The sequence below is a fragment of the Typha angustifolia genome, chromosome 5, assembly GCF_048772165.1.
Source record: "Typha angustifolia cultivar Huaian chromosome 5, ASM4877216v1, whole genome shotgun sequence".
Classification (NCBI taxonomy): domain Eukaryota; kingdom Viridiplantae; phylum Streptophyta; class Magnoliopsida; order Poales; family Typhaceae; genus Typha; species Typha angustifolia.
The window spans coordinates 983,653-1,003,031 of record NC_133243.1 but is presented as its reverse complement, the minus strand read 5'-3'; the positions used below and the strand labels follow the sequence as shown (position 1 = coordinate 1,003,031).

At 34.1% G+C, this 19,379-nt stretch overlaps 1 protein-coding gene across 1 annotated transcript; it reads right to left on the bottom strand.

Annotated features, from left to right (window-relative positions):
- Positions 1-11,697: 11,697 nt before the first annotated feature.
- On the bottom strand, positions 11,698-12,558 carry LOC140760388 (fasciclin-like arabinogalactan protein 14). Its single transcript, XM_073097320.1, has one exon. It carries the CDS (start codon positions 12,556-12,558, stop codon positions 11,698-11,700), a length of 861 nt encoding a protein of 286 aa, XP_072953421.1.
- Between the last annotated feature and the right edge of the window lie 6,821 nt (positions 12,559-19,379).

Sequence of the window (19,379 nt, the reverse complement as noted above, 5' to 3'; positions counted from 1 at the left end):
ATGATGCATAATCCACATAGCAAACATAATAATAAGGAAAAATAGTTATCTAATAGTAATATTGCCCGTACATACCTGACGACATTGCATATAATCGGTTGTTTGTGGCCATCAGACTAAGGACCTTAGTCGTATGCCCATCACCATCAGCATCATCACCACTTTAGTAAAATTATTGCACAGAGCAGAATTATAATAACAATTTAAGATGATAAATCGGAAATCTAATTGGGGATTTCAAATGTTTATCATCTGCAAAATTATAATAACATGGAGAGTGGGGAAAGTAGTACATGCCATGCACTTTTTTTTTTGGTTACAGAGCATGGTGATGGATACCCTACCCTTTTGTTTGTGAGAACTCTATGCGAAGAGATGAATGCTATGAATAGGAGAATGTGAATGAAAAATTTTATGCTCCTATGTGTCATAGATGCAGTAATAAAGATCAAACTCGTGACACATACATAGGAGTTGATAGATTTCATATGCATGATGATTGTGTTGGTGTTGAAAATCATGAGTGGGAAAAGTCTACAAAGGCTAAGAGGAGATTATTAGAAACAAAATTAATCCCTAGAGTTGGCTCTTGATAAGAGTTTTAATTGCATATTTTTCATTAATTGACAGATTGTTGGGAGTTTTTGAGACTTTATTCTTTTATTTCTTCATTTTTTTTTTAATTTGTTTGCATTTTTGTGTGTTTTTTAGAATTGTTATCAGAAAAATTAGAAGAAAAATCTAAAAAAAAACAAACCAAAATTACTTGGAGATGAAACATAGAATTTGAGTTAGCATTATTACTCTCAATGTTAGGGTTATCATATTACGACCTTGCATATTAATTGAAAGTATAAATCATATCATGCATGCGTGTTAAGTTTAGGTTGTATGATTTGATCCTCTATGTCTAGATGTTTTCATATTCCACATTTTGATTAGTCTAGAATGATTAATATTTTAAGTGAATTTGCATATTAGAAAATAATATTAAAAAATTGCATTAGAAAGAGCTACCTTAGAAAAGAAGCATGAAAATCTTGACTTATTTGGCTTCATAAAATGAAGAAACTAATTGAAAAATAAAAAGAAGAAAAAGGAAATCTTGTTTGGAAAATTTGTATGTAGCTTGAGATAAAGATTCTAGAAAATGGCTACCTTAAATACTTATTCGCATTTGTTATAGTTTAGTTTGTTATGATCCGACCATGTGGGTTAAATCATTCGAATTAGTCGAGTCAAGTCGAGCCAAGTCAAGTTAGTTACTTAGATTTTTTTATTTTTTGAATTTTAAATAAAACAGATAATCCACATGTGGATATGATCCTCTAGGACTTTACTCCTATAAATAGGAGTGGTCATGTGTTAATTATTATCATGGAATCAATCATTGAGTTTAATTATTTTCTTATATCGTCTTTATCTTTTATCGTAGTCATTAGATCATCTTTATCTTCATAGGAGTAAATCATAGCTCTAGATCCCTTCAAATATCCAAACCCTAACCACCATCCTCTACCACTAGCCACCATACTCTACAGCTATCAACCACCACACACTTGACGGTTCGCCACCCTCTGACGAACGACGGAATATCAAATATTTATAGATTTATCTCATTCTGACCTTCTTCCACTATTATAATTTTAACTTTTCATCTCGACCTTCGATTTAGCTAAAATCAAAGCCATTAGATCCGAAATTTGTGAGGCTACTACCATATGCATAACTTTCTTCATCCAGATCAATCCAAATCTGGTTCGTAACATTAATATCAAAGCCGACATTCTTCAAACAATAGTTAACATGTGATTGAGGAAGACGAACAAGGAATGAGCAACCATGGAGGATTCATCTTTGTTCCTATGAGAGTTTCTCCTGCACTACTAGATGGAGATATTTAAGAAGTTTTTTGCTAAATTGAAGGAGCACTTGAAGGAGATACAAATCTCCCTCAAGGACTTGATCTAAGCCTTGGCAAAGGTCTTACTAGCCGCCCTCCATTGCCTAGCATTATTGGCACCGTCAGCCATGGCCAAAATGGCTACCCACTGCGAGGACAATCCAAACTAGGAGAGAAGGGATGAGTTGGCCCAAACCTTCGCCACAACCTCTCCTCCAACCGCAATAGAGACCTTTCCACCCCTACAGACCCTCCTAGCTATCGCAGCCATGGTAAAGTTACCTATAGTAGTGGCTTCGGGGTCGTCTTCCCCTCCCACGGTGGATGGTAGGATCAAAAACCCTAGCTTTTACCGATAGCAATTCAAGCAATCCCAACCCAAACTGCCACGTCCACTCACTTCCTTGGACTAGCCACATCCGAGGCAAGGCTGCACGTTCACACCAGCACCAGCGGTATGGCTTCCATGACCATCGGCAGCCACGATCGGCTTCCTCGAGCTAATTGCCAGCTAGTGGTGGCAACTATAGGCATCGACTATCGTCGGGGTGGCTTCGTCGCGTCTTGCCATCATCGCTCCCATACAATAGAGCCATGGGCCCCATCCATAGCTATCGAGGTTGGTGGACCTACTGGCAATGTACCCGCGCCATCGGACTAAGCCAAACCCTTATGTAGCTTTAGGCCATGTTGACTAAGCTGACTCAATCAATAATAGTTCAAGCTTATTGGGAGGAGTTCAAATAGATCTGTAACCGAGTCGCTAATTGGTCAGAATTAGTCCTAAATAGTACCTTCATTAGTGGGCTCAGACCTGGCATTTAAGGAAATGGCTACCTTGAATACATATTCGCATTTGCTATAGGTTAGTTTGTTATGACCGGACCACGTGGGTTAAGTCAGTCGAGTTAAGTTGAGCCGAGTCAAGTTAGAAATTTGTTTATTGTTTTGAATTTCAAATAAGGCGGATAATTCGCATATGGATCCGATCCGCTAGGACTTTACTCCTATAAATAGAAGTGGTCATGTATTGATTATTATCGTATAACTAATCATTGAGTTTAGTTATTTTATTATCTCATCTTATCTTTTATCATAGCCATTAGATTGTCCTTATGTCCAACCGCCCAACACTAGCACACATCCATCTCAGCCATCTACTATGATCCATAACTCTAATCCTAGCCTCTTTCTTTCTAATTTCCCCCCATCCACATCCATCCCACATCCACTGACCCTTGGTCATTATATTAGCCCAGCAAAGTTTCGATCCAGCCATCCAAACAATGAGATCTGGGTTGCATTATATTCCTTACTTTTAGAGGAACAACATCCGAATATTATATCGTTTCAATAGGTAGATCCTCCAACATTGCCTTGACAAGTTCCATCTTTAGTTATGTCCAGAACTGCTTTTCAAACCAGTTTCATCTTGCTCGAGGTTGATCGTAACATTTATATGTAAATTTATTTTTATTTTATTATTAGTGAGATATTATATGCCTTGATATATCATGACTATGCCCGGGTCATTAGAGTACTTTACATGATTCCACAATTCCAAGCCATGGACTTAGTTGGATTCTAAACCCGAGACTTTCTTGGATTGTTTTCTCTTAAACTTTATTTAGCAATTAGTTTTGATCACTTTTAAATAAAAATATTCATCTCTGAAAATCTCTATTTCTAAATACACGTGCCCCTCACATCGGTAGATTTCACATGATTTTCATGTAACTTGTTGGTTAATATTTCTACACAATATACAAGATAAAGCCCAAGATTTTCATAAATAATTCAAGCAAAAAAGAAACGTAAAATACCACAGACCATAATAAGCTCCAAAGTACATATTTATATACCCCATCTAATATAAATGTTCGCGCATAGGCTATAATTCATCTAGTTTATTTTACCAAAATAAAATAAATAATCCTTGCTATCTCCTCCATGATCATCTACTAATCTAAAAGCATTTCTACTAAAAGGTGGTGTAAAGAATGATGCAACATGCTACATATATGCTAACCATAATCACAACAATGCATCGGTACGACATGCCCATCAAATTGCTTATATATATATTAACTATTTCAAGCCCTACTATGCCTATTTGATCAAGTCGGCTTATGATCAAGCTTAGTTTTACTAGCCTCAAATATGATGTCTTGCTTTTATTGTTATGATGCTTATCGTTGTAATCCAGTAAAATACTTGTGTTGAAGAGCCTTCACTCTATTCCTCCTCCTCTTCTTCTTTTTCTTCTTTTATTGTACATCAGGTTTGTCTCATCTTCTTTCTCATATATATATATATATATATATATATATACACACTAACCATAATCATAATAATGCATCTGTACTGACATGCCCATCAAATTGTTTAATTATATTATAATTATTTCAAGCCCTACTAAGCTCATTTGATCGAGCCGGCTCATGATCAAGCTTGGTTTTAGCGCCCTCGGATATGATGTTTTGCTTTTATTATCGTAACCAAGTAAAATACTTGTGTCAAAGAATCTTCCCTCTGGTACTCCTCTTCTTCTTGTTATACATGAGGTTTGGTTTGTGTCACCTTCTTCCTCATATATATATATATATATATATATATATATATATATAAAAGTATACACACACAGATACTAGTTATTTTTTTGTTAATTTCTCTTCCATACACTCGGAAGCCCAACGTGCGTTTATTAAGTAGCTTTTTGTATGTCTTCTTATCCAAGTCGGATAAGTCTTAGTATTTTCTAAATTTAGCCTTGGTGGGCTGCTATCACTCCTTTTCCCAAGACGAAGGTGGATTATATTTTGACTGCATGCCATTTCGACTCATCTCCATACAAATTTTTTTAACTTTTCCTTCTCCCTCCCCAGCCGCCGACGACTGTGACGACGACGACGATGATGATGATGATGATATATGTTGGTGACGATCATCTAAAGGAGAGAAGAGATGGAGATGGGGATGGGGATGGGGACGGGGATGGGGATGGACATCACCATAATTGAGTAGTGGGTCCCATGCACGTCGCTGGAGTGGGCATGGATGACCATCCAAAGCCGGGATGGTGGTATCACGTCACGTGAAATAATCGTGGAGGGAGGGTGTGCGAGCGCCGGCGTCGCGATACCGCTCGCCTCACAACACTCCTCCTTCACGTGATGGGCAACGTGTGAGAACCCTCCTCCCTCTTTTTCCCTCTCTTTTTTTCCCCCCTCTCTCTCTTTTCTTTTGACCTCCTCCTCCTTCTCTCTCTCTCTCTCTCTCTCTCTCTCTCTCCTGGTCATCTTTACAGCGACAATGGATGACGGCGACTGCAGCAAATAATATCTCTAATGAAAACGATTGCTTCAATCACACCACTATTTAGAACTATTTACTCCTCCTCTCCTCTCCTGAAGGAACAATTCTATACAAGCCTCTCATGTTACACAATTCTATCATAGCACTATTTGCTGTTGTCCTTTATAAATTGCTATGAATTTATAATTCTAATTATTGAACACATGCGCTAATTATTTTATAGGGTATTGTGTGATTAAATACATTTTCTCTTATTTTGTGGTCCGCACTCTATCTTTGACGATTTTGTAATCCGACTCTTCATTTTTTTTCTATAATTCTCGTTTAACAACCTAACGTTATTTTTCTATAATTTGGTACTATTTAGGTATTTATAAATTATCTCATATACTATAACGGAATATTCCTTTGCTAATACCAATTTAAATTAACGGAATGTGTTAAATGAGAATTATAAGAAAAAATATATAAGGTGTGATTTATAAACTTTTCTATTATATACGTAAATATACAAGAGAGAATGAGCAAATATTTAAGTGAATAGTACAATAATTTATGGAAAAAAAAATCAAATCGCATTAAATGCATAGCCGGATTCTCTCTCTTCACCGCTTAATAAGTACAAATTTTTAAAGAGAAAATAAAATGAGCCGAGCTTAATCAAGTGTGGTTTCGATATAAATTTATATATATAGAAACTGTAAACTCTTTTGTGGATTTATATATATATATATATAAAATAAATAAAAAAACTTTATGTTCTCAAATGATCTTAGGAAGATTCTCGTGATCCACATTGGATTAGGTCACATTCTTATGGGTTGGATCCCACCATACGCTTTACAAGTTTTAGGGAATAAAATCTCAACAGGATTCATCTTGTTGTTGATGGATGGTGATGAATGTTACTGTCTCAGATTTAGTGTCACATTTAATACCAGACAAGGTGATCAGAATATTGATGATGATATATATATAGAGAGAGTCATAGGTTAATCCTATTGGCCTATGTTTTTTTTCTGGGGAGAAGTTTCTTCTCACTAGCATTTGTCAAAAGGTTGGTTTCAATGCATTATCCATGAGGCCAAATCTTTTTGTGGGTTTTCCCAAAAATATTTTTAAACATCATTTTAACTCCATTTTTTATTGTTCACATACACCTTGTAAACTAAAAATATATATAAAAATAAGAAAATTTTGTTTATATTTATACCAATCCAAAGTCCTTTATTTGTATAGATGTAAGTTAAATCTTTCACATAAACTGAAAGTAATGCATAGCAAGAAGAAAAATTAAGAGTGTTTTTATCTTCTTCTTCTTCTTCTTTTAACAGTCAAATTGAAGGAATTTCATTGTCAGTTAGATCTGAGAGGTTTTTGGGAGAAAAGTAAAAAGGAAGGGATTGAAAGGAGATAAACATAAGTGTTAAATTAGGAGTAGAATATTGGTGAAAAGAAAGTAGATTATACACCCTAGCCCCTTGACTAGACTTGAGAGAAGAAAAAAAAATAAGAGAAGAAAATACTTATACATCAATAGAAATAGTCACTTAAAGGAGAGAAATCAAGCCAAATCATAATCAAAAATAAATTAACTAAGTGTCGGTGTTACAATTCGGGTTGAGCTGGGTTTGTCTAGAGGATGGGCTATAGGCCAAATTGGTCCACTCAAAGGCTATTGGGCTGGGCTCAATACAGCTATCCACTCTATTTGCTTATTTATTTATTATATTTGCTTTAGATTAGTCTTATATTGGGTAATTGGCTAAACCCACTTGTATCTTTCTCCTATAAATAGGAGGGCTGGTTTTCACTTATAGGCATCATGGATGAATTATTATGAAACTTCTGCCTTGAGCCCATTTCTCCATCTTCTATCAGTTTAAGACTTGACTTATCATGGTAATATCCCATCATGATTATGTCCCTCTCCCCTTTATTCGACTAGTCATTTCCTCTCAACCTTGAGAGCTGACTCCTTCCTCCATTATCTTCTCTGCCTTGTGTAGCACTCGATCTAACCCACACCATCTCATTCACCTTCTCGTCCTTTCCCCACGCCCATAGGCCTTCCATCATCTATCGACGACCTCCATCCCATCAATCCTTAGGTTCCACATTTCACATCCATCTCACAACCATCTAACCTTCGGTCAGTATTTGCATAATAACTCTTGATCTACTCATTCGATCGACCTGATTCGAATTGCGTTGGATCTCTAACTACCAATGAAACAACCTATTAGAATATCAAATCTTTTGGACTGTTAGATCGATCAAAATTTATCTCTAAATATCCGCCTCTAGATCTGTTCCAATCCAGCGCAATATTCGGTAAAACCTTGATATCTAGAAAACCACATATCGTCCTAGAACCCATGACCCCATTCCAGAAAGCTGACTCAGAGATCTATCTTTCATCCAAATCTAATAAGTATCAAACGGTTGGATCATCAGTAAATCAGCCCAGAAGGTACGATTTAATATGATCTCCCCTTAGGCTAAGGTTGGATCTCTTCAAATTCCTTGATCTGGACTAGATCTGACACGGAACTTTGAAATAAGATCTCAAAATATACTGTCTTCAGATTGATGTGAAATTTTGATATGTTCTAGCCCCAGAAAAGAGCTTTCCAACAAATCTAGTTTCAGATGAATCGGATGTGGAGATCTCAAGATATCGTCCGATTAGTAGACAAAGGTCAAGGTGGTTTGTTTTGGATCCATGGATGGAGGCACGTGATCCTAGGTGATGGTGGTTGAAGGTGGACCGACGATAATGGGGTGGCACCGGTGAAAAGTGGTAGTGGAAGGGTTATGGTTGATGGAAAGGTTACGACATGATATCTAGAAATCCGCATATTGTCCTAGAACCCACAACCCCATTCCGGAAAGCTGACTCAGAGATATATCTTCCATCCAAATCTAATAAGTATCAAATGGTCGGATCACCAGTAAATCAGCCCAGAAGGTACGATTGTGTTGAGATCCAAATCAAATCTCAATCTTTATCTATTTTGAATTCTTTCCTAAATTTCCCTAATTATCTTTCCATATCTTCTCTATCCCCTTCCATCTGATTCCATCTACCATCCGTAGCCATTCTATCTCCACCATTCATCCCTAATCCTCCATGATCATCCTCCATCTAGCCACTCATCCACCATATCCCAAGATCCGATTGTTAGATTTGATACATTTTATGGATGCCTCGAACCGTGACCGTAACTGTCTATCGGGCATTCAAACGCATTAGGAATTATCCAACCAAATCAGACTAGCATTTTAGTGCTAAGAAGGTTGTTCAGATGTTTCCAAAGGCTTTTTTTGCTCTTGGGAGCTACCGTTCGAATGCCAGGCTTAGGATTCATCCGTTCCAACAAATCTTCTCCTCCTGCGACCAGAGCCATCTCCTTTGATACATATCGCATTTGAGGTTGATCCATTGCTCAGGTGCTTTCCAAAGATAGACAATCTACTTCACTAAGAATAGTTATTTAGGCAGTTCATATTCAAGAGGTTAATTACTCAAAACTACGATATTAGAATGTCGGAGAGCGGTTCTTAGTAAATCTTATTTCTATTACTCAGTGAAATAGATCAATTGATTTTAAGCAAATTCGTAGATTTTTATTCTCTATGCGAGAGAGGTTTTTCACTATACTAATTTTCTTACTCTTACTCCTCTATTAGTTTCTACTCTTACTCAGATTTCTGAACCGACTTGAGTTAATATAATATGTTATTTGACAATGCATTAGGTTGAGAACTCATGGATTATACCATAGTTCATAGATGGACAACAGCAAATGTAACATTAAAGAACAAATAGTAAGGAATTTTGAAATAGAGAAGGTATTTTTTATGAACCAAAAGGAAGATGGATAATTTTTAGTTATTAAAGTGGAAGAAAGAAGGATAACTTCTTCTTTTTTCCTTTGGGGGAGGGAAGGAGAAAAGGATAACTTCTATATCCAATTAAATGTAAGATATATTTAACTTAGTTAATAAGTGTGTTCTTCTTCTTCTTTCTCTTCTTTTCATATGAAATGAAGGTAGTTTGGAAAGAAAACAATGAAAATAGCTTGATATGCAAATTAAACTAAGTGTGATTGAAAATATGCTAGATTTTTTTTCCCCCACTTGGAAGAATATCTTCTTGGTATTAAGCCAAAATTAATGCTGACAAATTATAAGTTAGGATCCATATAGTTAATGTAATGTAATGTAATCCTTGGGCATAGCTTGGCACATATTAGATTAGAAGTGGGTAAATGGAGGCCCAACAGGAGAAGAGATTTTTTTTTTAATCTTTAAAAAAAAACATAATGGGCTTCTAGGCCTCATTGATAAATTTCAGGCCCATGAGCTACTAATGAAAGGGATAGAGCCTAGTTTCTATTTAAATTAGGGAAATTTGTACATATCACGGTGCTTTATAATGTAATTGTGGTTTACACCCCCAGTTTCACTATTTGTAAATCGGGCTCTCTAATTTAGGGAATACGTGCATAAAACACTTTGGTTAGATTTGAACTAACATCGTCATAATATTCCGTTAAGTAGAGATAATTTATTTTTAAAAATAACTAAAATGGTCTTAGTATTACTTAGCTGAGGGTATTTTTATAATTTTTTAGTTTAGTTAACTTAACTCAAAGATTTAGTTAAGTTTAACTAACTGATCTAACGGCCGGGTGTTTTTTTTTTGCACATATTCGCTAAATCATATGGCTCGATTTGTAAAAAGTGAAAATATATAGTGTAAACTATAATTTCATTAAAATACAAGGTGTTATATGCAAATTTCCCTTTAAATTAAGCATATAAAGGTGTTACAACCTAGTTCTTCACTGAATTATTTTGGAATTATATCATTATAAAGTTTAAGCTCATAAAAAAAGGAGATCCCATTTAAGGCACAGCCCAGCCCAACCTATTGTTTGAGCCGTGGGCCGGCCCAAATTATTTTCTTTTCTTATTTTATTAATGTTAGTTTTATTCATTTTTTCAATTTCCTTTTATAGAAATTATATGTTTAGTTAGACATAAGAAATTAATATATTTAAACGTTAAGGATGAGGAAATTATTATAATTGCTACTAATTAGATAATAATTAGTATATCTGTAAATAAAATGTTAACTTTGTATTAATTATTCTTAATTGCTCATTTGGTTAGCGACAGCATGCAACCTAATTGATTAGTCAAATTAAGGTAGTTATATTCACCTATGTTCGGGTACGAGAAAGATCTTGAGATATAAGAGGTCGGAGCCCAACATTTGAGGAAAGTTTGTCGCAGTCGTGCTATATTTTCGAGTAAATGAATCTTCCGTAGTCTACGGATATTATACTTTATTATGATGATGTAAACATTATAATAATATAGATAAACTTTGACATGCATATCATTGTTCCGTTCTTATTTATTAGCATTTGAGTTTACTATGTTTCTTTATGCACGGATGTCGATTATGATATATTAAGCTTATAAATCTAGCGGTATCTTTTGATAAAAAGAATGCCTTTGGAATCCTTTTGATAGAAAAATAAGCTACTAATGCCATGATTATTCTAAATGAGTCCTTTTGAGAGATTAGAAAGAATGTCTCGTTATAATTAATGTATTCTATTTGAGTGAAACCCCAGCTTTATATCTCTCTATGATGTCTTTGGAGTCTCGTTTGGTCTTCTAAACTCATTTGCATCTTGAGGTAACTCAACGAGTATAGATAAATCCCTACTATTTATAGACGACAGTGGGGTTAAATCTCTTCTTATCATCGTAACTCTTTATCATTATCTTATCATACCCATCACGTAGTAAATCTTTCAACAGAGTAGGAAAATTTGTGACATGCATATCTTTGTTCTGATCTTATTTATTAGCATTTGGGAAAACATATTTAGACTATCTTGAGAAAATGTCTATAAATTTAGTAGTCTTAGCAGGTAAGTCCATCACTTGCAATTTTGTTCTTTGAATTTTCTTGTTTTGGAAGTTAGTGTTCATGAATTTTTTAATAATATAAAACCAACTACTAATAGAAAGTGAAATTGCATATAAAACATTCTCCATTCACTTGTGGAATAAGGCAAGTACTAGAATATTTATTCTAATTTTTTATACTAGAAGAAGAGAGTTATATCGGTATAAACTATCTATTGTTTAGTTTTTAAACCAAAAGACCTAAGTACAATTTAGAGAGAAATATAAAGGGGAAAGTTACTAATTTGCCATTAATATACTAGTAAGTAGTTATTTGGTTGTTATACTAGAATAATTATATTCTTATTCCACAAGTTAACCGGGGAAAATTTAGCTGATTTGAAGGTCTTCTCAAATAATGCCTAATAACTTTAGTATCATACATAGACATCAAATGAGAGAAGAAGCAAAACCAAAAAGTCTTTATATTCGGAACCCAACGCTATGATATGATACAATTAATCCCCCAACATCTATAACATCTTCGATCAGAGTGCACTCAAGAAAATAACCCCCATTATCAACCCAACGCTTGCTCCTACCATCACCCTTCGTGCCGAAGAATGTGACTCACTATCCGTTGTTGGGGCACTGGCTGGTGCATCCGACCCAGCCATTGGGGCATCGGTAGGAGCGTCTGCCACGGGCGAGGGAGGCGACGCTATTGGAGCATCAGCCGCTGGGCCATTTATTTCTTCTACAGGTGTAGGAGCTATCACATCAGATGTTGGTGCAACTGTAGGGCTATTGAGTGATGGTGCTGGAGCCTTCTTAGGTGCAGCTGCAATTGGCGGCGGTGGGGGCGCGACATTCCCTGTGTTTTCGACTCCCGGTGGGATGATGGGGGCGCTGATCTGGAGGACGGAGATGTTGTACGGCTTGGTAGCCAAGACCTTGACGAGATGGGAGACGACAGGAGCGCCAGGGACGGCGGAGCCAAATAGCATCTCGCCATCGGCTTTCTTGGTGAAGTTCAAGAAGCCCATGCGGTCGTCAGCGAGGCCAGTGGTCTGGAAGAGGGTGGTGAAGATGGCAGACCTGTTGCGAAGACGACTGAGCTTGTCAGTGTCATAGTAGTCAAGGATGACATGGACAGAGAGGGCTTTCTTGAGAGCGTCGGCAGGGAGGGAGGCAAAAGGGCCGATGGCAGAGTCAGCGACAGCAAGGACGGTAATAGTCTGGCGGCGATTGATCTCATTGTTGAGCTTCGTCTGATTGAGCAAATTATTGAAGGAGGAGAAGTCATCAAAGGCTTCAAGAATTTCGGTGATATTGTGAGCCGCGGTGGTTGTCAAGAAGACGAAGAGGAAGATCGATAGCAAGACGGCAACTGCGGACTTGGATGCCATTATTGAACACTTTTCTTTCTTTCCTTTTTTATCTTTTTTCCTCTCCTTAAAATAAGAGAGGGGAAATGGTTGGGTTGGGGAGGAAGAAGAGGAGACGATGGGGGATTATATAGTAATGACAATGGACAGGTTGTTGGTTTACCTTCCGAATATGGAGGTCTTTGTAGGGTTTGTGCAAGTTTGGGCTGTTGGGTAGTTATTTGACCAGGTTGGCTTTTTTGTTCTTTTTTTTAATTTTTTTATTTATCTTCTTTTTTTATGTTTGAAATCCTAGTATATTTTATGTCAATTCACTTTTTCTTTTTCTTAGACATTATTGTTCTCTCTTCCGTTTTTGACCAAACTAGACGTATTTTTAATTTTATTTACGAAATGAATTACATCCCAAACTTAATACCAAAATAGTCTACTTTACTATAGCGATAAATAAAATACTAAATTGTTAAGTATTTTACCCAATAAAAAATAAAACAACAATTAGATCAGCATTTTAAGTAAATATTAGCCGTTCTATTGAAAGAAAAAAAAATGCTAAACAATTCAGGGATTTACTAGATAAAGAGGATGCGCCTAAAATACTTAAAAGTTAAGCATTTTATTGTTAAAAACACTAATATGGATTTACTTTAAAGGTTATAACCATTTGACAAAATATCTCCTAAACTCACTACTTTCATGTCCTAAGTGTAATTTATTTAAGCACTAAACCGGTTTATAATCAAACACTATATTTTTCTAAACCAATGTAAGCTATCATATAAAGTTTAAGAAATTCGAGTAGAAATCAGATTTAGGCCTTAAATTACATCCAACAACACCTAAATGTAGATTATGGAATTGGTTAAACAAATACTAATGGAAATGTTCTTATACACATCTAGACCCTAAACTATGCCCATTTTTTACATAGATCTCATCATTAATATTTCATGACTATGTAAAACTTCTAAAAGACTCATTTTTCTCAGTCATTCTATTGTTCTATTAGAAAATGTCTCATGATCAATTTTAGGTATTTTAGAGAATAATTTACATTTAATTTTAGAGAAAAAAATATAGAATAATTGTGACATTTCTCTATTAACATTAATTATTAGTGGGTGAGAGATATTACTTTACCTCGTGAACTTTTATTTTATATTAAGCTACAATAAACTTTCTCCTCCTCCGAATATATATTTAGTTAAGAGAAGGTCATTTAAGCTATTTAGTCATATTGCTATGATGAAAGTAGAGGTGAAAACGGGTCGGATTAACTCCGTCCCAACCCGCTATCCGACCCGACTCGGATCGGATTCGGATAAAAAATTTCTATCCGATTCGGATACGGATAGAATTTTAAAAAAAAAAATCGGATACAGATATCGGATATCCGTTTACCCACATATTTTTTTAAATAATTTACAGTTTTTAGTTTGCTTATTTAACTAGTAAATATTAATATTATTACTAATAATACATTATATATTATTTATAGAGATTAATTTCTCTAAGTTTAAATATTTAACATACAAAAAAATTATTTGTTGTAAAACTCTTAATAATTTTGTGTTAATTATATTTAAATAAAATATTATAATTTATTTTAAATTCAATCAATATCCGTTTAAGATCCGATCCTTTATCCGAAAATTATCCGTATTCGCTTAGTTAGGATATGGTTTTAAATTTTGCTATCTGTCCAATATTCGTATCCGAATCCGTATCCGAACTAAAAATACGAATCCAGATATAGGTTGAGCACTATCCGATCAGTTTTCACCCCTAAATATAAGTGTTTCCCGATAAGACAATTAAAAATATATATACTCTTTTTCTTTTAATTGTACTATGAAAGCATGACTTTTTCTCACCCACTTCTCTATAGATTTCTATTGAGTGCATTTACCAAAACATCATCTCTAGAAAGAGTTTGCATCACACTGAAACTTGTGACCATTGTCCTGAAACTATGATGCCTCATGTAGCAAAATTTTCTATAACATTTTAAATATTCATAACATATGTCTTTGTTATAAGACAAACATGCAAGTTGTCCTTTAGTGCTCCTTCCAGATAATGGTGCATAAAATTGTAGCATGCATTTGGAATGGTCTCCTACAATATGCATCATTAATCAAGGATTGCATAAACACATCAATATCAATTCCCTAGAGTCGATGGACCGATAATAAGTAATGAGAGAATGAAATAACATTGCTTCATGCACATCCAAGGAGGTAAGTTGTAAGTAATTAATACAATAGGCCATCGCCAGCAAGATCGCGTCATACATTACGAGGATCTAATAAGCAGGAGCCTTAGCATTCCATCATCTTTTTTACGACCTTCACTATGCCATCTCATATCATAAGCTATTTTTGATGACATGAATAATCTTTGAAGCCTTGATTTTAAGGGAAAGTATCTCAACAATCATTTGGACATGCATGTATTTTATCGTATTCTAGGCTTAGGTCTCTCATAATTTTATTGTTATTATAGAAGATTTTTGGTAAGCTATCACCCTCACAAAGCCTCTTTCAATAATTGAAGGAGTATATCAAAGCTTTATTGCTCCATCCACCTAAACAATCTATATGCAATAAATGTATACTGAATAAAAGTTTTGAAAATTTAGTCTTATTGTAGTATTTTTTTTTTACTGTTGACCTACACTTAATAAGCATTTTCCTAGAAATTAATAGATTATGTTTCATATAAATCTATGAGTTACTGACTCAGAATATTAACTAGAAATCCTATATGAGCAAAAATTGAGATGTGTAAGGAGAGAAGTATATGCCTAAAAAGCTAAAGAAAAACTATTTGGATAATATATAGTGTTTATTTTTTTCTTATGCATGATATGTTACCTTACAAGACTTACATGCTACACTCTAATTTTTAACTGAGAATAATATAGATATTTTGAAGAGTAAGTAGATTATGTTATAGCTTGATTCAGTTGCTTGTGACCTAATAATAACATCATTTTATTTTTCTTTCTCCTTTAACTTCATCATGCATCCTTAGCTAATGATATTTATTATTTTTTTTATTTTAACTAGATTTTCAACAAGAAGCATAACCTAATTAATCATGTGATTTTGTAGCACCATTCACACTTTCAAATTTTGTAGTTAGTAGATTCTTCATGTGTCTAGCATTTGGGGAGAATATAACAAATATTTACTTAGTTGTCCTGATATCTAGTTTTATGTAGAGAGTGAGCTAATCAGATATAGCCATGTAGGTTAAATATAAAACTGGTGTTGATCATATGACAATTAAGCTTTTCTGTTTTAATCAATATTATAAAAAGCGATCTATGCAACCACCTAGATATCTAAAGATGCATTTGCATTCCTGTAATGATCACCTTTCTAACCTCATGAGCACTGCGAGTCTAAATCCGAAGACAGAATTAGATTATGACTCACGAGCAGAAAGTTAGGATTATGACGGATCTCTAAAGATAATAGGTAACTTGGGATCAATGGTTAGATAGTCGAGTGCTTTTGGGATTGCGATAAATTCGGAATAGAGAATAAATCTATCAAGATAGATTGTGAATAGGGGAGGCTAAAGAGGAATGGTAGTGAACGACTTAGGTTTATGGAAATGTGGTGGAGATGACAATATTAGAAGTCGAGGTAATCTATAGGAAAGGGATAAAGAAGAAGTAGGGTCATTCATTATGATCAAGGGGGTTGTGGTCATACAAAGAGAAAGGCAGCAATGAAATTCTTAGATGGTGGCTAGGGTTCCAAAGCTTGGAGGTAGTCGAACAAAGAGGAAGGAGACAATAATCCAAGATGATTATACATGTGCATACCACATCTATTTATAAGTGGCTCCTTGAGTCGACTAGACTTGGCAATAGGATTAAATTGGCTTGAATTGTATTGCCTAACATAACCAAAAATACTTAATTAGGGTTCCTTGCCGTTGGGTGTTTGAACGATCTTGAGGGCATTGAAACACCTAATTTATTTTTTGGCTATCAGAAAAATGCATTCGAATACCTATAGGGTCGTTTGAACGCCTAAAGGCCATTCGAACGCACAATCCTGAAATTAGTTCTTTTGACTGCTAGAACCTTCATTTCCTTCATAAGCAACATGTAATCATTACAAGTCCTTATGTTGTCCAGCAAAGCCGTTAACCTACATATAAATTACTATAATACTATGGTACACTAATTACTGTACGACAATCTAATTACTAAATTAACATAATCTAAGATTTCTTCTTTTATTTTTATTACATAGAACTTTTATCTTTTTGTGGAGGATTTGATCCAACTATAGAGGTCTATGGTTGAGTGGTATTGTACACCATCCATCATATGGGGTTTGATTAATATTTTTAATAAAAATAATACTAGTAATTGATTAATACCTTTATTAGTAATACAATAATATGTTTATCATTGTAAATATTTCTATTGCTTAGATTGCAAATAGATGAAATAGATAAATGGTAGATGGGAAAAATATAGATTAAACAATGAGTATAAAGGACGAGTTTAGATATTTTTGGATTTTGCCATTTCAACATAGTACATATGAAAAACAAATATTGTATACATATCGAAAATATAATAATGCTTATGAACTCGAAAACTGATCAACGATCATTTAATTATACATGGAATTTTACAAACCTACATCATTGGATAACACATAGAGAGGGATGAACTTGACAATATAGAAAAAATATATAATGACAAAGATGAGCATGATAATATGTGACTTATACTATGAAACAAGTATAGATCTAGAGTAAGAGCCAAATAAAAAGGCCACAAGAGTTTACAGATTGTTGGAAGATGCATGAAGACCTCTTTATCCGGGCAGTAAAAAATTCTCCAAGTTATTATTTCTTGTGAAGTTATTTCATATAAAGTGTCTTAATATGTGTTATTTTATATTATCTCTAACTTTTATTCTTTTTTTAAGCTATAAATAAATAATAATTTACTTGTCAATATAGTTTATCTCCAGCAGAAATAAGATAAATCAATCATAAATTCAAGATATGTCACATTTAACAAGACGTATTAGATACTAGTTTCACTCAGCTTGCATACTCTGCGGTAATAATTAGTTTTACTAATTTCAGTTTGTGTGACATAAAATTTCATTCTTATAATTAATTTGATGTGAATGGAAAGATATTCATTCAAAACTAATTCTACAATGAAAGGTTAGAGATACTAAGTCTGCACTCAAAATTATCAAGTATAACTTGATTCTGCTCTAATTAAAACTTTATTACTATAATAAAGAGGAGTTATAGAGAGATTATGGAAGCATTAGTGAATTAGACAAAAAAAAAATAACCAGTTTTGTAGCAGGAAGGATAATTCAACTCCATTTCCACAAGAAATGTTTAATAATTTAGATAAACAGTGTCTCAATATTCTATATACTTGATAATAGCCTAATTGAACTGCACTATATATATATATATATACATATATATATTCTATAAGCTAATTATAGATATGATAAACCGATCTGAACGTAAGAAAATTATAAAAATTTAGGTGATAGTATCCTCGTGAGTTAGGGTTCTAATAACTCTAGTTTTACTTAAATCGAAGATCGAGATAAAATATATATATATAAAAAAAAAGAGTAGAGCAATATTAGAACACGGTAGAATGTTAAATATTTGATATTGTAGCAGTCGTCGGAGGGTGGCAGATGACCAAGGATGGTGGTGAATGGCCGAAAGGTAGGGTGGGTCGTGGAGATGATAGTAGCTATGGGTTAGAAGTAAAATTAGGGGTTTAAATATATAAATGAAAAATAATTAGAGAAATAAATCCCCCTAAAGTTATTTGCAATGGTCTATTTTATATATTCTTTTTGTATTAGTGTTTGACTCGGTCATCTTGATTATTTTGGACTGCATTTACTTCAAAATTTCACTGTGTATGAAAATCCTTCTGAATCAACTAGTGCCACAAATTTTGTACCCTAATTAGATATGATAAAGTGTCTTTACAAGTCAAATCTGAATCTGAACGGAAGAGAATTATAAAAATTTTAGGTGATGGTAACCTCGTGAGTTAAGATTTTAATAACTCTGATTTTACCTAAATCAAATATCGAGATAAAAAAATTATAAAAAAAAAGAGTAGAGCAAGATTAGAACAGGGTAAAACGTTAAATATTCGATATTTTAGCAGTCGTCGGGGGGTGGCGGACAGCCAAGGGTGGTGGTGGATGGTCGTTAAGGTGGGTCGTGGAGGTGATAGTAGCTGTGGGTTAGAAGTAAAATTAGGGTTTTGAAATAGTTGAGGGTTTTAAATATATAAACGAAAAATAATTAGAGAAATAAATCCCCCTAAAGTTATTTGCAATGGTCTATTTTATTTATTCTTTTTGTATTAGTGTTTGACTCAGTCATCTTGATTATTTTGAACTGCATTTACGAGTCATCTTGACTCAGTCATTTACTTCAAAATTTCACTGTGTATGAAAATCCTTCTGAATCAACTAGTGCCACAAATTCTGTGGTAGTACGAGCATATCAAAATCAAAACTAAAGTACATTTAGTACCCTAATTAGATATGATAAAAGTGTCTTTACGAGTTAAATCTGAACCGATCTGAACAAAAGAAAATTATAAAAATTTAAGTGATGGTAACCTCGTGAGTTAGGGTTTTAATAACTCTAGTTTTACTTAAATCGAATATCAAGATAATAAAAAATAAAATAAAAAAAAGAGTAGAGCAAGATTAGAACAGGATAAAACGTTAAATATTCGATATTGTAGCAGTCGTCGTCAGAGGGTGGCGGACAGCTATAAAGTAGGGTGGCTCATG